At 35.0% G+C, this 22686-nt stretch overlaps 1 protein-coding gene across 13 annotated transcripts in view; it reads left to right on the plus strand.

The window, feature by feature from the left end:
• The window catches only part of CACNA2D1 (calcium voltage-gated channel auxiliary subunit alpha2delta 1), a 426426-nt gene that overhangs the window by 329659 nt on the left and 74081 nt on the right, over nt 1-22686 (plus strand). For all 13 annotated transcript variants that reach the window (XM_069801699.1, XM_069801697.1, XM_069801705.1 and 10 more), the window contains exons 11-12: nt 6126-6284; nt 11343-11447. In XM_069801699.1, the coding sequence (XP_069657800.1) occupies nt 6126-6284; nt 11343-11447 (264 nt within the window). The remainder of the gene's footprint in view (nt 1-6125; nt 6285-11342; nt 11448-22686) is intronic.

Consider the following 22686-nt stretch of genomic DNA (forward strand, 5'->3'; position numbering starts at 1 on the left):
TTCATTTTGCAGCCTTTTTCCATGAGTGTTTCCTCCTCCCTTCTCTTGTCTTATACTGTCCTCTTAATGAAAACACCCATCTGTAGGGTCTCTTGGTATTTGTTGTTTGATCTACCGTCATATCCACAGAGTGCTTAGAGTGGGAACAGATATAGGAAATAAATCAACATCTCTTTTTCACTTCCCTTGAATCCTCTAATATCCTGGTGTTGGGGTAGGAGTTTTATTAATTTTAAAGAAGGATTTCCAGGTTGAGACTCTGAAAAATAGGAGCCTTTTAGCAATGCAGAAGTAACTATTCTGGAATCAGAAGAGAGTTTCAAATGCCACCCCTTCTCTTGTCAATCAGTTTAACTCTTCGGGCACTATGGATTGCAGAGGTCCATGGGTCTGGAGGAGCCCACAGCTCAGTGGAACTACCCAGAGGAGGGGAAAGGTCTCTACCATTTAGATATTTCACTGCAACTCTGTATAATTTTCCACTAGTTTTGTAAGTTGATCCTTCTCTGAATAGGAGGATAAGGACAAAGTCTTTGTAAGACTGTCAGATCAGTATTTCTGTTTCTGACCTTCTCCAGAATGACAAGGTTCAAGCAGCATTAAACTCAAACCCCTTTGTTCAGTTTCATGTTAACTTGAATTAACTTATCTTTCAAGTTATTGAGTTGCCCCATATATAGCCAAAGATTGTACTGGTGGTTTGAGGTCAACTAGATGAAGTTCTCTAACACTTCTTAGTGCCCCAGTAACAGGCTTGGGTACTCCTGCCCAAACCTGTGAATAGGAGGTCTTCATTTCCTCACATCTGAGGATCATCCTGGGAGATCCCAAAGGCAGAGACTGCAAAAGGATATAAATAAATTGGGTAGTGAGGAATAATCTAGTGAAAAACATATCTAGATCCTATACTTTGCTATATAATTACAAATTTAATTGAATTAATACTTTATGATACTTTAAAATAAAAAGCTGAGCTTATCCTGTTTTCCATGATTTCCAAGGGTTTTGCTGCAAGCCCTTCTTATTTTAGCTTAGATAAGGAATAAGCTTTTTATATAGTTGAAAAAGTAGAAGCTGTCACTGGTGGTGACATACTGTGTAGGGTGGCTTTAGATTTTAACAATTGAATGGGTTGCCTCCAAATGTCATCTATTGTTTTGTAAGTGACTCACTGAGCCCACGGCATTGTACACGAATTCCATTTATTTTCTTTTTACCACAATGGCATTTTTGTGACATATGTTTATCTTTACTGCAATAATTAGGGGGAAATGCCAGTCTGATAAATACCCAACTGACATATTTCATATAGATACATTGAGAGTATTTTATTCAATAAAATATGGATTGTAATTAGTGTAATTTGACACCTTTGATAGGATTTGATTTTGTAAGAACATGGACTGTCTGAAGTGGCAATTGGTGTTTGAAATCTTGCATGTTCTTTCTTCTACTTCAATAAAAAGTGATTGAGTATATTGTTAACTGGTTTTCAAGAAATCATCCAAACTTAAATAAGCATTACTGTGGTACTTAGGAGACAGGTAATGTGACCAGTAATCATTGAAGGCTTATTGCAGGTATTTTGGCTTTTGGTATCTTAATGTGTGAAAAATTATAATGCCACTATTGCCATTATATTTCAGATGAGTGTAACTGAAAGCTGGCTCGGTTTGGCTAATTAAAAGTTATGAGTGGTCCTGGTATTTGTCACGTGGTCAACTGGTTAAAGAGCAAAGTTATTTTAGTGTTATGAAAAGCCAGTTTTAAGGGCAATCTGAAGGCTTTTACACTTGAAATACTTCAGTTACTTCAGTATTTTACTGTGGTTCAAATTAATTAAATGTAGCCCTGAATTTTGTTCCCCCCTTTGGATGTTTTTATTGGTCACATTTCAACCTTCAGACTTGCCTTCACCTCCTAGCAAACAGGTAAATGTTCATTTTGGAGGATTGTTGTTCCATCTACTGATTCCTTTATCTAATCAAAAACTCTTCTCATCTGTTTTGTTGACCGATGTTAACATTAACATTGATTGATGTATTTGAAAACAGCTGGCTTATATATTTTCTTCATTAAATTACAGTATTTGCAGGCTTTGGTTGATGGTAACTCTCTATTCTACAAATGTGTTATTTCTCTCCTTCATTTTACATCAGCATTTGTCAATCTATAGATGCAGATGATTTGACCTTGATACTTTGTTCAGTTTACATCATGTGTAAGTATAGTACAGTACAGTTTACTTGTTAACTGCTTAAACAGTTTGAGCCAGTATTCCTGACAATTTTTAAAATGTCATTTTTGTATCTGTAATTACTGATCCATATGCTAGATACCTGACCTTCTTAGAAATAATTACCCTGATACATTTGAAGGACTGCTAGCAAGCAATTTGGATTTGCAGTTTAATGTTAGTGGCATTTCAGGGAGGAATTTTCACTTGTCACTAAATTTTCAGTTGAACACCTAAACCGCTGTTCGCTATAGCCCAAGACAAGGCATGCACTGACCATAAGATTGAACTTATGGTTACTTTTATATTAGCTCATTAAATAATTTGCATATAATATCACTGATGAAGCAGAGCAATGTTTTCATACTAGTTTTTCAGATGAAATTGGCCTTTGTAGAGCAGAGCTACCTGCCAGATAGTGTCTTTCTTCTACTTTCCAAGTACAGGGTCTGTACTTTCATCCCATCTCACAACTAGAATTAATTTTCAGACCTTGCCTTTTTAAAATTATTTTACATCAGTAATTTTCCCATCATGCCTACAAAGTTAGGTCAAGACAAGCTGAAATAATTCCGCAGCACAATACTGTTTTCAGTCCCACGTGGCTGATGTACCTAATAATCATCTGGTGATTTATTGGTTACTTCTGTAAGAAACTTCTAGAAGAAGCATCATTGAGTGTGTCAGTGTTTTGCATTAAAGTGAATTGATTACAGTTGTGTGATCATCTCATGGTTTTGCTCAAGCAGCAAAACATGCTGCTTAAGAACAGCAAATAAAAATCATCACATGATATTGAGGGGAAATGGGAAAATGAATGACCATGAGTTGTTTGACTCTGGGGAAAGAACTTTTAGAAAAGAAAATGGCTTTAAAATCACACAATGGAAATGTAGGGGTTCAGCTGGATGTCTTACATTTTAATCACAGTGGAGGGTTGATCATACCAAAATACTCTTTTCTGGGAAATATGGCATACACCAAAGGAATATTCAAGCTGAAAATTTGTTTATATATAATCCAATTCCATGTGTTCATTTATTTTAAAGGTGAAGTTTGCATTGTGACACTGGGAGAACTGGAAAATATTTTTAATCTTCATTATCTCATCCTGTTTTCATACTTTTGTTACTGTAAATACTTTATATACATGATACTATATTTATAGTTGTGGTATTATGAAAAATAAAGCCTCGATAATTAGAATATTACAAAAATAAGGAAGCAACCTTTGTCATATTATTATATACAGCTGACTCTTCTGTAGAATACCTGGTCAAATATAACATTGCGTTTTTCAAAGTTAAAGCACTTGTTCATGCTTTTGCATGTGTTTGGAAACAGTTGTCCCTTTGTGACACATTGGGAAGTGCATATTGATAGAAAGGGGGACAGAAACTTTGCATGAAGTCATTTGAGAATAACTTGCTCCCACAGATTTTCATCACCTGGGGACCAGAGCTTAAAAATTGGGACAGAGTAATAACTGTCCTTATTAGTTAGAAATATATATGAAGATTCTTATATAGGTATTCTCATAATGTATTCTGCCTAGCAAGAATCAGTACAATTTGTTAGCTAATACAGTCCTCAGGAAAACAGCAACTATACCATAAAAATATCAGTATCTCACCAAAAGACAGTATTAACTCATGAGAAATGAGAAAAATAAGCTCTGTAGAAAAATTAATACAATATGAAGATGACAAGGTATTAGGTTAGTTGTGAACTACTTAATGCTCAAAATCAAAATAGTAGGCTTTCTTCTTTAGGTTCTACATACATGCAGGAGTGGCTTGTGCTACAATAATGATATTAGAAGATGAGGCAGACAAATTCCTGCTTTAAAGTCTCTAGTTTGTGGGGCACTTTGACACATCCTTTTTGTGAGAATAAGAAACTACATGTGGAACCGTAATAATCCAGCATAGCAAACACTCTCTTGATAGTGCCTGGATTTGCTCATTTACAGCCAAAAACCCCACAGTTGCAGCTCTGTGGCTATTTTCAGGAAGGACCTCTAACAAATTAGGCTAAGCCTTCTGCTGAGTATGATGCCTTTCTCTGTCAGTCATCTCTGCCATAAGCAATACTGTATTTTCTGTTACACATTTGCTCCTACTAATTCAATAGCAGAATTCTCATTGATGAAAGTGGATGTTTGATAAAAATTACTGGTAGTTCATATTTTGGTTGGTCCTAAGAGCAAGGAGAATGCATCTGTATGCATCTGATTCCAGGTCATGGAAAATTCTGCATACCTCCTAAGCACCCTATTGACTTGAATTGAATTATTATGCATTATTAAAAATGGTTTGATATTATCAATCCCTTCATCCTTTTAAGTCCTGTTCATCGTAAATGTCCTACCGTTACAGCGCAAGTTCATGTTTGCTGTTGATAGCAGTTCTCACTTCTACTTTGTGCCCTGTATTTAGTCATTTCTTTTAGACGTGTAAGTAGTCTGAGCAGTTATTGAAATCTGTGACCTTATTTACCTTATCTTCTATACAGTACTATTGAACTAATTAGCAGTACTGAGACTTAAGCCAACAAGGCCTGATTTTTAAGTTATTTTAAGGCTTTGCACCAGGTGGACAGCATAAAATTACGCTTATATTTACATTGACTTTCACTGAAGACCCTTAATCGGGAAGAGGCGTAATAATCTGTTATCACCTGAAATGTAAATCAAGAGGTCTGGATTTTCGTGTCTTTAATGAGATGGAGTTTTATGGAGTTTTTTGGACATCTTATTTGCCAGTAAGAAAAAAATCTCATACAAGAATTCTGGATAGATAAAAGAGTTTAAAAATTGGCCAAGACAATATTTTAGTAATATTAGTCAAGAGTATCTTAAATAAAAATCACAGTGTTGTAGTTAAAAGGAGTTTTTCATTCAGATAGGGTTTCACTGTGTTGTAGTGAAAAGATTTTCATTCAAATAGAGTTAAACATGGATTATGTGCAGTAATATGCACTTTCATTCAAGACTACAGTCAGAATCGTACATGCTTCAGCATGTTTTAAGAGAAATCTCATCTTTGACTTTAGATAGATAGATATAGAGGTAGCTAAAAAGTGAGACGCATTTCTGCATCCCTCTCTACTGGGAGATATATATATATATTTGTACTTATACATGTATGTATGTATATTTATACAGAGACAAATTTTAAAAAGATCATAAACTGTTTTCTACTTGTGCAGACAGCATTTTGCACATAAAAAAATTTCTATATATGTTTTTAAATAATGTTGGAACCTCATATAAATGAATTTTTCAGAGAGCAGTCCTTACGGATATGTGGGTAAGAGAGCACAAATATGTGTGTTTTCAATACACACATTTGTATTATTATTAACAATATCCTGCTATTAACAGCTATACTCTCAGGTCCTTCCTTTTTCCCAAGAGTGTATTTTTTTCTATAAGGTATATTTACTAATTGATAATGGTCTGCAAGTTTCACTGTAAAAAAGCAGACTAATATGTGCAATATGGAAGTCCCCTGATAATGCAACCAATATTTTTCCATGATTAAAAAAAGTAAAATAAGTATTTCCCCATGGTTTTTATTTCCCTAACTCTGCATTTCTTAGGTTGATTTCATTATATGAGCTTGAAAAAAGATTTGTGGGAATTTTTCCACTGTAATAGAGTTTTTTGGATTGCAGCAAAGAGTAAAGCACCAAATACCTTTTTTAAAAATATATTTATTGCCCGGTTTTGAAATCTGTAGACACTGCTGGACATTCTCAATGTAGTGGAAATGAAAATCCAGGTGTGACATGCTTTATCTCTTGGATCAAGAAAACATTAGCCTTTACTGCTACAGTACCTAGAAGAGATGAACTGTCTTTAATACTATTTCTATTTATTTTACAGTTTAACAATAATGCTCAGAACGTCAGTTGCTTTAATCATCTTGTCCAAGCTAATGTGAGGAACAAGAAGAAGCTGAAAGAAGCTGTCTATAAAATCTCTGCTAAAGGAATTACAGATTACAAAAAAGGCTTTAGCTATGCTTTTGAACAGCTGCTAAATGTAAGTATGAAATTCATCTCTGCTGTAAAGTGAAGACGGAGAACTTGAATTTTCAGATAGCCACTGCACGCTCTTCCATTGTGTAACTAAGTGACAGAAGTGCAAACCTTTATTTAGCAAGTATATTTATCGCGACAATATGTTTTTTCTTTGCAGATCCCCCAGCAGATTGCTAAGATTCATGAATAAATTTGGTTTTCAATGTGCTGTACTTTTTTTACTTCATTCATTCAGCTAGTTTTTCATTTAACACGTGATTCTCAGTTGGCATATAGCTGTGGTAGTGATTGATTTGCAGGTAATTTTAAAATGGAAGGCTGTATTAAATAACAGTGTAAATGTAGTAAATAACAGTGTTGTTATTTCAATTTTACCACAGTATCTCCTAGCAATGTTTAGTTAACCTACAATTTCTTAACTTATTAGAAGTCATAAATAGTTGACCATGGCTTGAGTAGGACAGAGGGGAGCAAATTACTTAGTTAATAGAGGAGTATTAGACACCTGAGAGTATTCTAATTCCTTTCTCCTTCTGATGTATAAAAAGAATGTTTTCCTCAAAAATTAAATGCAGTTTCCATGTTTTAATTACATTGTACTTTCTAACTTGCACCCAAGCACTAGCCTTCTGAGTAGTAATGTTTCCTATTTGCCACAAGTGTTGGGGTTTTATTAGTAATTAGTTTTGATAGTTTGTGTTGCTTTTTTAAAAAAAAATTCTACTTTTCACCTTCATAAAGACTGCATATTTGATCTTTACCTTAGTGTAAATAAAGCTATACCAATTTACAGCTGTTAAGGATCTAGCTTAACAAATATGAAGTGTATTCTTTTTATTACTTTTTTTTTAATATACCAGTGATGTCTCCCAGTGTAAAAATCTTTAATCATTTTCCCTTAATCTGCTGGATTCTGGACTTCAGGGCCCTTTCCTGCCATTGTATATGCAGCTTAGGGCTAGAACTGGTTGAAAAATTTCTAACCTTTGTAAATTTTGATGGAGGAAAAGAAAATACAATGTTTTCAAGGGTGTTTTCTCAGCAGATCGCTATGTAGGTGAGCAGAGGGGTTTGATGGGGAGATGATTGGGTGCCCTCTGCTGATGGTTGTATAAAACTGCAAACAGGATTTTAAAAGCTGTTGGACTTTTTCAGACTAGGCTGAAAGGCATCTCCCCTTTTTCTTCATTTATCTCGTGCAGAGGGAGCCAGGAAGACACAAGTAATTTTGCCAAACACAGCTTGTTCCTCACAGTACTTGTATTTGCTTAACATTATGTATTACATTTGGTGTAGCACCAGATACGTACTTTGTGTACAGGCAGTATTAAGACGACCTGAACACAGAGGAAGCTTCAAAGTGGACTAGTTTGTAGGACTAAAAAAATTGCTTAAAAAAATAATGGACATCTGTCTCATAGTGGGACCTTCTCTCTTGTAAGTGGAAACAGAGGTGTGATTAGCCTCACATAATCTCTGCAAGCCTGTAAATTATGGCTGGACATTGTGGATATGTATATCAAGGGAAATGAAGAGATTGAACTAGGTTATAGAAATACAGTCATCCTCTTCAGATATTGGCAAATCCATCCGACAGGAAGAGAAAAAGGGCTGGTGATGGAATTAGCACTGGACTTTGGTGACAAGACAATATAATATGATAATATAATACAAGCTTAAACAAATTAAAAAAAATATGCTTGGGGATAGTTTCCGGTTGCATATTTATGAATTCAAACAGTCCAATTGCTTTAAGGACCATGGAAATGGAATATTTTTTAACAGCTCAAATTTTCGTAATAATTTTGTGGGTACTGTTTCTGGATGACAGTTATTTCAAACAATTTTCCTGAACACCGAAGTAATATTTCACTTGTGCCATGAAAAACTTACTGATATGTTGCTAGATGGAAATATACACTTCAGGTTTTTTCAACATACTAATACAAGTGATTATCAATAATCTGGATTCCATCATTTTTATGCAGTATTTTTCCATTATTTACTGTTATATTAACTTGCTATTTCTTTGAAAATAATAATACTTCCGCTTCAGCAATTTAGGAGCTTTTTTCCCCCATACTATAATAGCTACAATTTGTCAAAAAAATTACCTTGAAATCATCTCTTCTTGATCTGAGTAGTTGATTTTTGGTTTGGTGTACCTTTTCCTTCTTCAGTGACATGAAACTCATAATAAAAAATGCATTCCTGAAGTGTCATGTCACTACGTATAATCCTGACCTGCTACTTAATGAGTTAATTTTAGAGATGTGAAACTTTTATAAACCAAAAGCAATTTTAGGCACAGTATAAAATGGATCATGTCTTGCCTGCTTGTTTGAAAGAAGAAAAGAAAAGGCCTTTATCAAGTGCAAGAGAGAGCTAAAAAAATTAATACGCAGACTCAGTTCCAACTTGTATTCTTCTGTGTTTTAAGCCAAGAAGCCAGTTTTTGTCCCGGGGAAGCTGCTGTATAGGCAACACATTCCTCTTCAGCTGTGGTCTGTGCTGGGAGGGCAGAGACATCCATTGGACTGCTGAGGCAATCTGTTCAGAAAAATGATGAAATTACTGCATCAGTTTTGCAAAATCACTTATATTCGCTTCCTGAGCCAGTATCTCTCCATCTTTGTGCAAAGGCGGGGTGGGGGGGAGGAGATGTGTTGTAAAGGCAATTCCACCTTCCTCTTGATCCCTTGTAAGAGACTGATGTGTTAAGTTCATTCATCAGGATGATTTGAGCTTATTCATGTTCAGATTTCCAATATTGTTTGGAGGCTAAAATCTTGGAATTTTTTTCCATGACATGACTTTAGTGTCTAAACAGTGTAGCGTAAGTAAGTGTCCTTCTGTAAGTACTAGGAGATAAAGAGAAAACACTGCATTTCTCTGATACTGTATAAGCATATACTAAGTAAGCCATTAGAAAAATCCTGATGTAGTCAGTTAAAACAAAGACTAGCTCGAGTTCATATTGCCCATAACAGTGCTCATTTCAAAATCAATAAGAGAGTTTTATATGATCAGGCTTTGGGGTCCCCTTCCTTGTCATCTCTTTGGTTTCTCTCTGATTTTATTTTGGCCCATATATTAAATCACTGTAAATGTAGGTGAGTTTCTTTATTTATGAAGTATCCAACTCTACTTTTATTACTTTTTTAATATCGAAAAGATTGCAGCCCAAAGCAGTATCTTGTAGGTTATATTTCACAAGCAAAAAATGATCATAAATTATTTAATTCCAAATGAAACACTGTGCTGATGAGATTGGAGAGAATATATTGATTTCAAGTAGTTTTTATGTGTTGTTACATGTAAGAAAATCTTTGGACTTGTTTTTTTCAAATTATTGAGTAAGTAGTTATTCACTGAGTATGAACTACCAGTACAAATCATTTCTGAGGAATAATTATTCATCTGTTAATATAGTGATGGCAAACAAAGTTTTCGTATTTTAGTTTTCTGGGAGCATTGTGGAACCGTGGAGCTGCAATACTGGCGATTATCGGCTGATGTTTGTGGGCTGGCTTTGGTGTTTCAGTCTCTTTATTACAAAAGAACAAGGAATCAGATCAGGGAGTAGGATGAAAAAGGGGAGTGGGATCATCTCATCTGACCAGCCATGTGAAAATTAGTCACTATCCAGTCAAAAAGACTAAAGCAAGGAAGAACTGGGTTCTTTGTAAGGATGACTCTCCTATTTATTTTCCTGACTTTATAGTAAATTCATATAGCAAAATTCAGGCTTGTGGAAGAGGAATTTATTTTAGTGAATCTTTAAGGGTTTTACTCTGTCACATCCAACTACTCAGAAGTACCAAGATGTGTCTGACAAGGACCATTTGTATGCAACACAGAGAACAAGGACCACTGGCTATAAAATTCATGAACAATTTGCTTAGACTAGATTCTTAACTTTTAGGGAATAAGGAAAGAAGATGAATGCCAAAGGAGGAGCCTTTGGCTCTTTTCATTAGGAGCCAAAATTCCTATTCACCTTTTCATTGTTCTGGCTGTGGAACAATGTTTTTATTCCTTTTCACAACACACTGCATTTTTCTCAGTGGCTTTACTAGTTACTTTGCTGAATTAGGAGTCAAAGGGGCTTCTCAGTTCTCTCTGTTCCAGGCTTGCTCTCCAGAAATAATGGAACATGCTCAGTTCTTCACCTCTGAGTTGCAGTCTAATTAGAAAAGTAGGTGATTGAGATATCTTAATACTCTAGGCAGCCATATCTTGGCTGCAATATATTATACAAACCTGATTCTAAAATACTTTTCTAGAAGTTAGCTATTCATTTCAGTGTGTTAAAAAAAACCAAACAACAAAAAAAAACAAAACAGGAAAGAATTAAAGAAGTGAAGGGTGGAGCTTATTTTAAGGAAATGTCACAAAAATAGCAAATGCAAAAATATTTCTAAGTTTATAAGGTAGATTTTTTTAGATGTACCTGTAGGATGCCTAAATTATCAGAGTATTCATTTCAGTGGTCAGTGAGCTTGATAGTTTTTGTGAGTAGGAGTCCAGCAGAAAAAAAAAAAGAATATTCAGTAATTCATAAGAGAGTCATCCTTCCCAAATTTCCATAAGGACAGTAAGGATAAGAAAAAAAGTAAGGATGAGAAAAGAAAGGAGAAAAAATGTTTAGAGGCCCTCACTGTACAAGTCTCATGCAGAACATCTGTACAGGAGTGCTGTGGGGTTGATGTGATGGGTACGAGCTAAAGAGCTTTCCTTGTGTTGGTGGAGGTGAGAGGAACCACCAGATCCCCATTCTTCTGTGTTGGGCTAGATCCAAAAATATTTAAGTCTCATGGAACAGAAAAATGGTTTTGTTTTGGTTTTGGTTTATTTTAATTTGTTTTATTTTATTTTATTTATTTTATTTTATTTTTCATTTAGAAGGGAGTATTAAATTAAATCCTGAAAGACTTTGGAAGTTTTGCCATTACCGTGTTATAGTAGTAAGCATGTTGATATGAAAGCCGTCAAACCTAGCAGTTGTTTTTCCGTATAGCCTGAAATACAAAAAAGCTTCTCTTTGTATCTCCTACAGCACAGTGTCTCTAGAGCTAACTGCAATAAGATTATTATGTTGTTTACGGATGGTGGTGAAGAAAGAGCACAAGAAATTTTCCATAAATATAACGAAGACAAAAAAGTAAGTGATATATGAAAGATTTTACTACATAAAATACAACAGCACAAAGAGGAACATTTAAATATGGAAGTGAACACGTTTTTGGTATGTGTATATAGTACTTTTAAAAAACATATTAGTATTGAACCTTAGGGCACTTAAAGCTTTCTCTATCTATAACATTTCTTAAAAAAACACCATAAAATATATTTACTATTTTACACCTTGTGACTCATTGGTGTCAAGCAGTACAGAGGTATACCATAAGCCATAAAGAATTAAACTTTTTATTGACATTTTTCTTGTATTAGCATAATCCTTGCATTATCAAGTGGAAACACAGCTAGTTAAATGGTATGAGATATATCTGTATTTCGTCACTGTGAATATTTTCTGTATGTTTTTGTTGTTCATCAGACAAAGGCAAAACCAGATCTCAAGGTTAGAATCTGAATCTGAATAGATTTGGGCTGGAACAAACCCCAGTGTTTTTTTTCCCAGTGAGGCTAATTATACGTTTGAATTTCTTAGCCAGGAGTGGGATGGCTTTCTATTGATGAAATTTGAACTGTGGTTCAACCAGAATTATGGGTTTGACATGAGAATCATGGGATAAATTGTATTGTTCAGATTAGATTGGATTATTAGCTGTGCTGGTTTGGGGTTTAAATTTTGATTCTAATCTAACTTCTGGTCTGGCTTTTGGATACTTATAGATGTAAAAACGCATGAAAGTGTGTGTGTGTGTGTGTGTGTGAGAAATAAAGCAGATTTGTAAATTGTCTTCTACTACATTTCAGTGCAAATCACTATATTTAGAAGATTAATCACTTTCTAAACAAAAGCTAAATATGAGCTGGATTCACACTGCAACTAAGAATTTACTTTTTCTAGTGCTTGCGCATGTGCCTATACCTGTTTTTTTGTGTTTTGTTTTGTTTTGTTTTCAAAAAAAGCAGCTAGAAGTTAGATCACAATTCACCAATACACTTTAGCAGTTGCCATGGATGCTTTTGTATAAAGCAGTGGAAGTATTTTGTTGGAAATCCTCATATATTTGAATTAATCCCTTCAAAAGGAAAACTAGAAATGCATGACACAATTTCCATCTCGAACAGTGATTCCCTCAGTGACCTTGTATAATCATTTTGTGTCTGCTTTATGATAGTGTTTCACACAGAATGACATGGTGGGGTTTAGTTAATATTTGTGTCTGAGCTGAAAGTACTTTTTAAACTGACAATTAGGAGGAAGAACTGAAATCATAGCAACTCATTGTGTGACACACGGCTGTATTCTGAAAATATATGCAGAGATTCCTCTTCAAATTTGGACTTGGTAGCTTTTATTGTGTTACAACAAAAGCCGTCAGCTAAAGGAAATATGTGCATAAGGCAGAAGATGTATGATTCATTTCTTATTGTTTCCCATATAATTTGCCACGTTAGGAGGAAAGTATAGTGAAATATCCAGTCCAAACAACAAAACAGATTTGCAGTGCTGAGATTTGTGGTCTTATTCACATCATGCCTGACAATCAATTATTCTGTGAAGTATAACAAATGAAATGTAGGATTTACTAATTTAAAATGGTTATTTTACTTCATCCTTTAATACTTTAATTTTGCAATTCCAGTGGTTGGGTTGATTTTATATATGCTATTATATATAATACAATACACTCTCACTTTCTTGTTCCCTCTAATGAATGAGGGTTTGGGGGTTTTATTGTATATAACAAATGTATAATCATGATAATGGTCACTGTATGGATTTCTGATTATTTAAGTATATTTTCTTGTATAATTAAATGCAGCACAGATGCAATGCAAGGCAAATTTCCTATACTTGATTAAGTTCTATGTATCTACATGTTCAAATCTTAGTAAGCACTTACATTTTGTTACTTATCTAATAAAGTACTGTGTTGCTAGATGCCACCCATTACTGGTTTTCTCCAAGGTGACATTGGAAATATAAGAAATACTAAGAAAGTTTTTGCAGGTATAATTTGAAGAACCATTTGCTTTCTCCTTGTAGTTTTCAATCAGTAAAAAACCTTGTGATGTTGAAGGGAAATTTATGGTTGAAAAAATTCTGATGAGATTGAACCAGTAAATTCATTTTTAGGAATCATAATGAAACACCCCTGACAATCTTTCATAACATTCTAGTATTTTTAAAAACAAGACTAATACAAAATATGCTTGTGGTCATGCTCTCCTTAGTAAGACTACACTTGATTCCAGAACAATGACATGTGGGCTCTCTTGTTACCTCTCTGGGTAATTTAATGTTAATCTTAATCCAGTGGAGCATAATAACATAATTGACAGACACATTCTAACATGAAAAATACACATATACTTTTAATTTTGTGAAGGCATAGTCACAAACATAGTGTTACCTTGTTAGATTGCATAGTAGGCTGCTTTCATATAGTAAATGATGAGATATTTAAAGATATGTGCATCTAGATTCTGTTGTCTTTATTGCAGTTAATTTATAATTTATTTCACAAATAGCCCATTGAATGTAAGACCAATCTTATAATTATCATTTGTAGAGAGACTATTCAATATGAGTAAGGTGTTAAAAACTTTTCTGTTTTACCATAGTAGCAGTTCATAGTGTAAATATGTATCAGCTGATGTCTTGCCTGCTCTGCATTTGTTTGAACACTTTTCCTTGTGTTTTCTGTACAGTATATAAAAGATGAATCTTTATTGTCTTATATAACTGTCAGTCACTTCCCATCTTAGGTACACTGTGTTGTAAACTTACTTTTTTTTCTCCCGTATGAACAAAAGACTATTCATTCAAATCTATTAATCCTTGTTTTCATCTTCCTGATGTAAAATTGCTTCAGCTCTGAAAGTATTTTTTTCTTCATGTCAGTTACTTTGTAATTCCTTGGCATGAAAGAAGCTTCAATAACTTCTGGCCCATCAGGTGACATGACTTAGTACACTTGTTTGCAGTGCCCTTAGGGCAACCTTCAAGTTAAGAACTGAAAGAATACAATAAACAATTGGAAACTACTAAAAGAGCAGCCTAGAATCTAGAGGCTGGAAAATTGTACTGTTAAATTAGGGGGTTTAATCTCTTTGAAACAGCATACAGATATATTTAAAATAATTTTCTGTCTTTACAAATCATTTACAGTATGAATATGAGGTTTATTATAAAACTTATGTAACACAGTTTTGAGGAGGAACATTCCTATTTTTCATCCGCTTGAAGTGGAAAAATCACAATTGTGTTTCACCTTTGCATGCCTTCTTCCCTTTATAAAGCCAGATTTTATTGTCACAGATTGCAACTACATGCTGTGCCTGATATTTAAAAACTGGCGTGTTTACCTTTACAGTGACATTTGGGGCACTCACATTAAATGTGTGAAATACCACACACGTGCTAAATTTCAGGAATGAGGGTGGTAAATTTTCATTTTATTTGCACTCATACTACAGATGGCTTCACTGAAGATAGCAATATAAATTTAATTGAAAAGTAGGCCCAGTAGGCATTCTTCATCCTGAGAATTTTGAATTCACGTTGAAAATAGAAAACTAACTTCAGCTTTTTGGGGCAAATTGTGCACCCTAAAATCTGTGTTTTGAAGGATTGCTCAACTTACATGAGTGGGGAAAGACCTTAAACATACCTCATGCATTTTCAGTTGTTTGAAGTTTCCTAACATGATGGAGGTTTGTGGGGGTCAGGTGGCTTGATCTGACCCACACAGGTAGGGTTGATCTGATCCCTCAGGTAGGAGGAGAACCATAAGCTGGGTCTCATGTCTCATTCCCACAGAATCATCTGTCGTGATTAATACAACATCATTTTGTGTAGATTTTTCTGACAATATCATTTGAGAGGAAATGGTATGCAGAGAAATTTTCCAACAACTCAGTTCCATTAAAGATCCCTGTATGTGGTGGCCACAGAACTGCTACAGTGATAGAGGTCCTATGGGAGAAGGCTCCAGCTTGCTGTAAATCCAGTGGGACGCTTACGACTGGCAGTGACTTCTTCCAAATGGGACACATTCAGCGTGTCAATAGAATGATAAAATGAAATATCTATGAGAAAGCACTTGCAGAACTTTCCTCTAAAACAAAAATACCTCCTACTGTCATTACCAAAGGAGGGAACCATTTTCTTCATTGGTCTGAGTCCATTATTGCACAACTGCAAGTCAGTAAAACTAAAAAGAAAACTGTTAATCTAGGCAATGATGTATGAATCATTCTAAACAAGGCTGAAAGTGTTAGTCCTGAGTGCAAATGACCATTGAAAAAGCCCATGACATTTCCACTTGGGGTTGCCGTGGGATTCTCATCAGGTGTCAGATGGAATGAATGTAATCTAGAGTTACTTATAGAGCCAAAAATAGAAACAGCATCTTTCTCAACACTAATATCAGCTTCAAATAGAGCTTAACAGCTCTCAAAGTGTACCCCAACAGTTCTTGCATTTCTGAGTGGGTGATAGGCTTGTGACACAGGATATAACATAAAGTAATTAAGTTAAGGGTTGAACTGAGCAAAATTCTGGTTTATATCTGAATGGCATGTGGCATAGTTTGATAGATAAAACTTAAGCCATTTTTTTAAGCTTTCTGGATTGTAGATTGTTCTCTGGCCTTCTCTACATTAGCCTTCTGTGATCTTTAGACAACCAGATGCTGAGGTATTTCTCATTCCTCCTGATAGTTCCCCTGTGCTGTGAATTTTCTTGGAGTAGTGATGCAGGAAATCCCATGTAGAAGAAATCTCCAGCTAGCTGGTTAAACTGGCTCCCTGGCTCCTTCCCTAATCACTTCTGTCTTAAGAGTGTGTCATCTTCCAGCTGTTAAATTTAATTTATCGTATGTACTGTGACATGCACAACTGGTAAAGCTAAAATATTCTGGGTGAAACTTGGGTCAGTACTTACAAATTCCACAATCAATTCCTTTTTCTTTCAAAGTAAAAGTGGAACCCATGTTATAAGAGTGCTCACTGAAGAAATACCTTACTCTTAAGGCAAATTATCTATGGTTTGCCTCTTTCTTAGCTCCACTTATTAATGAAGGGCTTGCAACATATCCACTGTCCCAGCTTCTGGGTTCCTAACATAGATTAATGCCACTACATTAATTAATTTAAACACTCCATATCAGCAGTCTTCCTCCTGTGACACTCATTATCCAAATATGTTTCAGTAATAGTCAAGATGCACAATACTAAGTTATGTAAGGTCATAAGTGTGTAAATCCATGCAATAACATACTTTTTGTCCATTTTTTTTTCTCCAGTGTGATATTAGGCACATGTTTTTCCCCATAAACCTAAATTTTGAACCACAGTTACCTGATGGTGTCTGAAGCCCTATTCCCCCACTAGGGATCAGAGTACAGTGATTTTTAGGATACTCTTTTTCAAAAATGTCTATATATAGTCCTTCCAGCAATCATCTCCTAAGCTGACGTACTGCTACTGTGTGTCCATGCCCTGGCAGTGCTGTTGGATTACAGCAGACTGCCACAGCCTTTCTCACACTGTCTTTCACCGACCTTTACCTTTAGATTATAAAACATCACCTCTAAGGTTTTTCTTAAAGGCTTCAATAAAGAATTCATATCCATTGTATTTCTTCTCCCTTTTCTACCTACTTTTCCATTCAGCCGTCACATGCCTTGTGCTGTTCTATATATGTACATGAGTTTACTGGGCAAGATTGCTGCAGACTTAGGAGGTGCAGCAGAAAGTGCAGCGGGGCAGAGGAGGGTTTATTTTAGGAAAAAGATCTGCATGCAGAAAAGCCTTTTCATGCATGTGTACACACACACATGTACGTGTTGATACTGAGTTTCTCTTTAGGCTGCGGTTTCATTATGAGCATGAATCTGTCTAGGTTGCCCCGTGGCATGTTTATCTGCTGTTCTACTGTGCAAGATAAAAATCCATGTGGTGGTGTTGAGAACTGCAGGAGGCTAATGAAAGTTTTAATATAGCTTTGTTGAAAAGTAACCTTATCGGTCATGTTAGAATCATGCGTATCTGTTACATAAAACCCAAGTAGAAGCTTGTTTCCTTCAGATTTGGCATGGAGGGGGCTATTTGATACTTCTATTTTTGTTGATCTTCAATTCCAAACCACTACATTAATAGTGATTGATTCAAGGTATCACATAGAGGTTGATGCTGCAGATGGCATAAAATGATTAATCAAGGCAAAAAGGATAGGATATCACTTAATGTAGAAAGCACATTATGTTTGTTTTGGGATGAAAGCAAGAGAGTCAGACTTCATTTTAGTTATTTATACAAACAAAATGCTACATATGGCATAACTGGTTGAGGTTAGACGTCAGAAAATTCATCCTGTCTCAGTCTCACAATGTATTAACTGTGCATTCATTCTTAAGAATTTGGGATTTCAGTGAAATGCCATGTGAGTTGGTTGTATTCTTCTGTAACTCAAAAATTGGAGGACTGGGACTTTCTGAAATGAGCAGTTCAGTGCCTAGGCCATGCCTGATGATGTTTATGTAACCTCTTCTTTAACGTATCCTATTCCATAGCTTCCGTAGGTATTTACATTCTTCTGTTTCAATACCTACCTGTTTAGAAAGCTTTCCCTAAATTTCCTTAAGGCAAAATAAGCTTAGAGGGTTTTTCTTTTCATTTTACATTCATTACAGAGAACAATTAATTCTTGTCATAATTTTCTCTTACATTTTAGGAAACCATTTTTATGTTGCCACCCTCAAGCAACTTTTTAATTTTTGTCTTTTCAACTAAACAAACTAATTTCTTTCAAATTCTCCTAAGTTGTATCTTAAATTCTTTTCATTCTTTATAATTACCCCTATTGTGTATAATGGCATGTTATCTCAACCTTTCTTAAAATACACTCTTGAACAGTTAGAGAAACTGAAGGGGTATCAAGAGAACAGAGTATTTTCTATGACTTTTTTTTTCATGCAGCACTTAGCTAAATACGTCATAGAATATAACTTGCCTTTTTGGAACTGCATTATGTTATTGAACCATATTTGGTTTTTGCTTCGCTCTGAATCTTTTTTTCCCTAACTGCTGCTTTTTATAGGTAATCTTCATTTTCAGCTTCTGTGTTTGATTTTCTAAGTATTTTTAATCTTACATTGCATTAGGCAGTTTCTTCTTGTATGTTTAATGTACTCGTCTTCATGAATTACCAGTTTTCTTGTAATACTTTATTCTTTAGATTATCTTCCCACAATACTCAGCTAGCTCGTTCTCTGAGTTTGTTGAAGCCTGCCTCTTTATCCTTGTTTTACTGCTGTCACACCTTCCTTTCCTCGAAATATAAATGACTTCTTGATCTTTCACTCAAAAGATCTTCCTTCTTCTTGATTTTCAGTTAATTCCTCCTTAAAATTCAGAAATAAATCTAACTGTTCTTGGCATCTTCTAGAATAAGAAATTTTCCTAACCCACTACAAGATATTCAGGAATCATGTCTCACATCATATTCTTTTATCTTCATGAACCTATATACTTAAAGTTATAAATTTTTCTATGCTTCTGGTGTTTATTGAAGGAAGTGCCATAAGTAAATAAGAACTGACTGTAATGAGTGCAGCTATAGAGAGACAATATATAAGTTGTTATGCTATAATTGCCACATAAGAGAGATTCACAAATCCTATTCGTTTAAAAACATAAGAGTAGAGAAAATGTAAAAGTTAAGAATTGGTTTCTGCAGATAGGGAAGCAAAACTGGACACCGGGGCGGGGTATGATTATGAAAACTAAGAGATGCTTTTCTATAAAATTACCTTTTATATAGTCATGATTCTCACATTTGTGAATTCACTGAGTCTAGAGTTTTCCAGAAGTTAGCTTTACAACACTGGTATAAAAGCTCAGCTTTCTGGGAAGAAACTGCAGAATTTGTCCACTTAATAGAATAAGTAATATAACTAAGCTAGCACAACTGAATATATTTTTAAAAAGAACTAACTATTATTAAGAGACTCTAAAACTTGATAGAAATCTTAGTTTCTAAATGCTGCTTACGCCAGCCGGTAGACAGCTGTTGAGTGTTAGCTGAGCATTAGTCCAGTAGTAGATGGAATTGTTTCAGATGGGATGGGACATCTTTGAATGAAAAGATTTGCTGATGCACTGGTGGAAAAAGCAGACAGAAATATGTAGGAGGCTTTATATTGGGGCTCAAAGGGGGAAGTTACAGAATGGGAATCTCTGTAGTAGGCAAGAGAATAAGGGAACAGCTGAAACCAACAGATGGTAGCACAAGATGTATGCATGCAGCAGCCTAAACAGATGACAGGTTAAGAAGGAAATTAAAATTTCAAGAAACAACGTTACAGTCCATTCAGATAACAAGAAATATGTGTTTATATATTCAAGAAGCATAACAGAGGAAAGGGATATGAAATGGGAAATGAGAAAGCATACATGTAGGTGTACTGTAGACTTCACTTAAGCAAGCAGAAACCCTGTGCAACTTAAATGTAAAGTATTAGAGATTACTGCAGATGCTGTAAGGAAGGGTTGCCTTTTAGGAGAGAACATCAGTACCTGAGATGGAGGAGCACTGTTTGGGAAATCTGATTAAGAGTAAGAATTATTGTATGTAATTAACAAGGCCTTTTTGTATAGTATTTTGCAAAAAAATATTTCAGTTCTGACGAAAAGCAAGAAAAAAGTCATCTTTCAAGTAAGGGATGAGTATTCTGCTGAGAAACAAACAGAAAATACCCCAGTGTCTACTTAGAAAGTGACTTGGGTTCAAAATCCTGATTAGACTCAAAGGCTAAAACCTGCTCTGTCATATCTCCAGGAAATCACAGTCACATTCTTTAATCTTTTGCACTATACATGATAGAATTTAATATACAGAATTGAATGTGCTATACAGAATAGATTGTCTTTAATAGAAAAGTGAGAAACTGACTTTGCAATCTTGTAGTTGGGTAGTTATGGAAAATGGTGTTTGAGTATGAACTTTTAATTATTTGGACTTGAGGTTTTCACAAACATTTTTATAGGTCTTATTCCTAAAAAATAGAGGAAAAAAATCCCCAAATTTAAAAAAAAAAAGTCTGTTGTATTTCACAACAGAATCAGCCCCCGTATGCAGTCTTTGATTTCTTAGTCTATTATGGGTCTCCATTCCTCTGTTTCTATATTAAGCTACTATTTGAACTTCGTAATTTTAGTTGAAGTCATGTTCATGTTAGCCTGATATCAAATTCAAAATGATGCATTCAGTGTTTACTGAGGCTTAGATGGGAATTCTGTGCTTCCTAATCTCATTATTAGTCACGTGCAAAAGAAGACTTTTAATCCATACTGACCAGAGAACCTGGAATGCAAGCTGCAAATGTATTTTTTAATAATTCTGACTTTATTTAAATGGATCTTTTTAACAAGAAAGATTTTGGTTTCTTTACAAATGATTTTATGAAGCCACCTTTTTGCAGGCAATTAATTGTATAATGCAGACTGGCCATATTGTATTCTTGATCCTACATGTAGACAGGAAAAACAATAACCTCAATGCTTTCTTTTGCAGATTTAGTCTGTAGATGCTATTTATTTGAAAACAAAACCAAAGACAAACCCAAAACCCTGTAAGGCAATATTTTGTCTATAATAGATTTCTCTGTAAGAAGCATACTTATAAATAAGGCTGAAAACCTTTTTTTTTTTTTTCCAACAAAAAGACAGAATCTGTGAGAGATGAGTAAAATTCATTTATCTCACATCATAGGCTGAAAAATGGCTTATACTTTGTCACCTAAAGTGTGATTTAACTAGAATACATTGTCTCTGCTCTTGTCTTTCAGCCATTGTGAAGGCAAAATTTACATCTAAATTTACTAACACCCTGTTACAAACTGTTAAACACACCAGGGCTATATACAACCCCCAAGGTTGTTTTACCTGTAGATTGCATGTAGGATCAGTTCTGGGTTTTTTTTCTGAAAATTTAATTTATTTAGCTGATTACAAAAGAAATGAAAACATGTATCATTCGGTATAGGAGTGAACTGTGTCATGATTAATTTTGTTATTATTAAACCATCCATAGGAGAGGTGGTATCTATAAATCTGTACATATGCAATGTTTCTCATAGACAATCCTGAGATTTCAGGTGCAGTTTGGCAAGAAGGACAATGAGCGAGCATGCACAGTGATTGCATTAATTGCTAACTGTGAAGGACGTTCTCTATTACATGATTGTGCATAAGACTAAGTCTTTCAGCCATGCTAGGACATTTGCCAGCTGCTGACAGCAGGCATCGTCAGTGCCTGTTTGTGTCAGTAATGGAACGTCTTACCTGCAAGCAGAGGCAAGGTCAGGTTGCCCTGAGCACAGTCCTATATGGCAGTGCTGAGTTTCCATTGTTATCCAGTAGTTATTAATTTCACCCTCCCTGCCCCCCCAAAAAGGAAAGAGAACAAAACTTGAAGCATTTTCATCCCTAAATCTTCCTCTTCTAAGGTGATCTGAAGAGACTGTTCTGTTCCCAGGTCAATCCCCAAGAAACAGCATGTGAACATGGACAAAAGTCCCTTTACCTGTTTAGTTGGCATACACTTTTTCAAGCTCACCAACTCATTTTCATTTAGAACTTTCATGTTCCTGTGAAGATCAGGCCATTGTAAAATTAGACTTGAACTTTGTATAACTGATAATTCCAGAGAGGAAGATTTCCTGTAAATGGGTTCTGCTGGAAATGAGAATTTCCGATGACCCTTCCCTTTCCCCTGTCCTTTCCCCCTTCTAACACAACTGTTTGGCGTTTGCAACCATTTAGTTTCAATCACTGTTTTCCATGCTGTACAAAAACTGGAGTAATGGGAGTAAAAAATTGAGGGAGTAACTATACAAAGGGGATAGTTAATATACTATTTTCAAACAAAGACTATTTGCATGAAAAAAAAAAAGTCAGAGTACATGGTTAAAATTAGTGTTTGAAATATTGGATGGAATATTAAATATTCTTTTAAATCCTTACCTGATATTTGTAATATTTCTTCCCTAGGGCTTATGAGACCAACAAAAAAAAAAAAAAAGAAGGCTTGGTGTCACAATAAGAACAGTAAATATCTCTCTAATTAATCTGGTCCTTTCCAGCTGTTCAGCTGTCTCCAAATGTTGTTTTGAACTAGCAAAGAAATGCCTAAAATGCTTTTAATCCAGAGTACAGAGGGAATTGCTTTGTCAACTCCTTTGGTTCCCGATAGGGCCACC

This window comes from Haliaeetus albicilla, chromosome 14, assembly GCF_947461875.1.
Source record: "Haliaeetus albicilla chromosome 14, bHalAlb1.1, whole genome shotgun sequence".
Lineage (NCBI taxonomy): Eukaryota > Metazoa > Chordata > Aves > Accipitriformes > Accipitridae > Haliaeetus > Haliaeetus albicilla.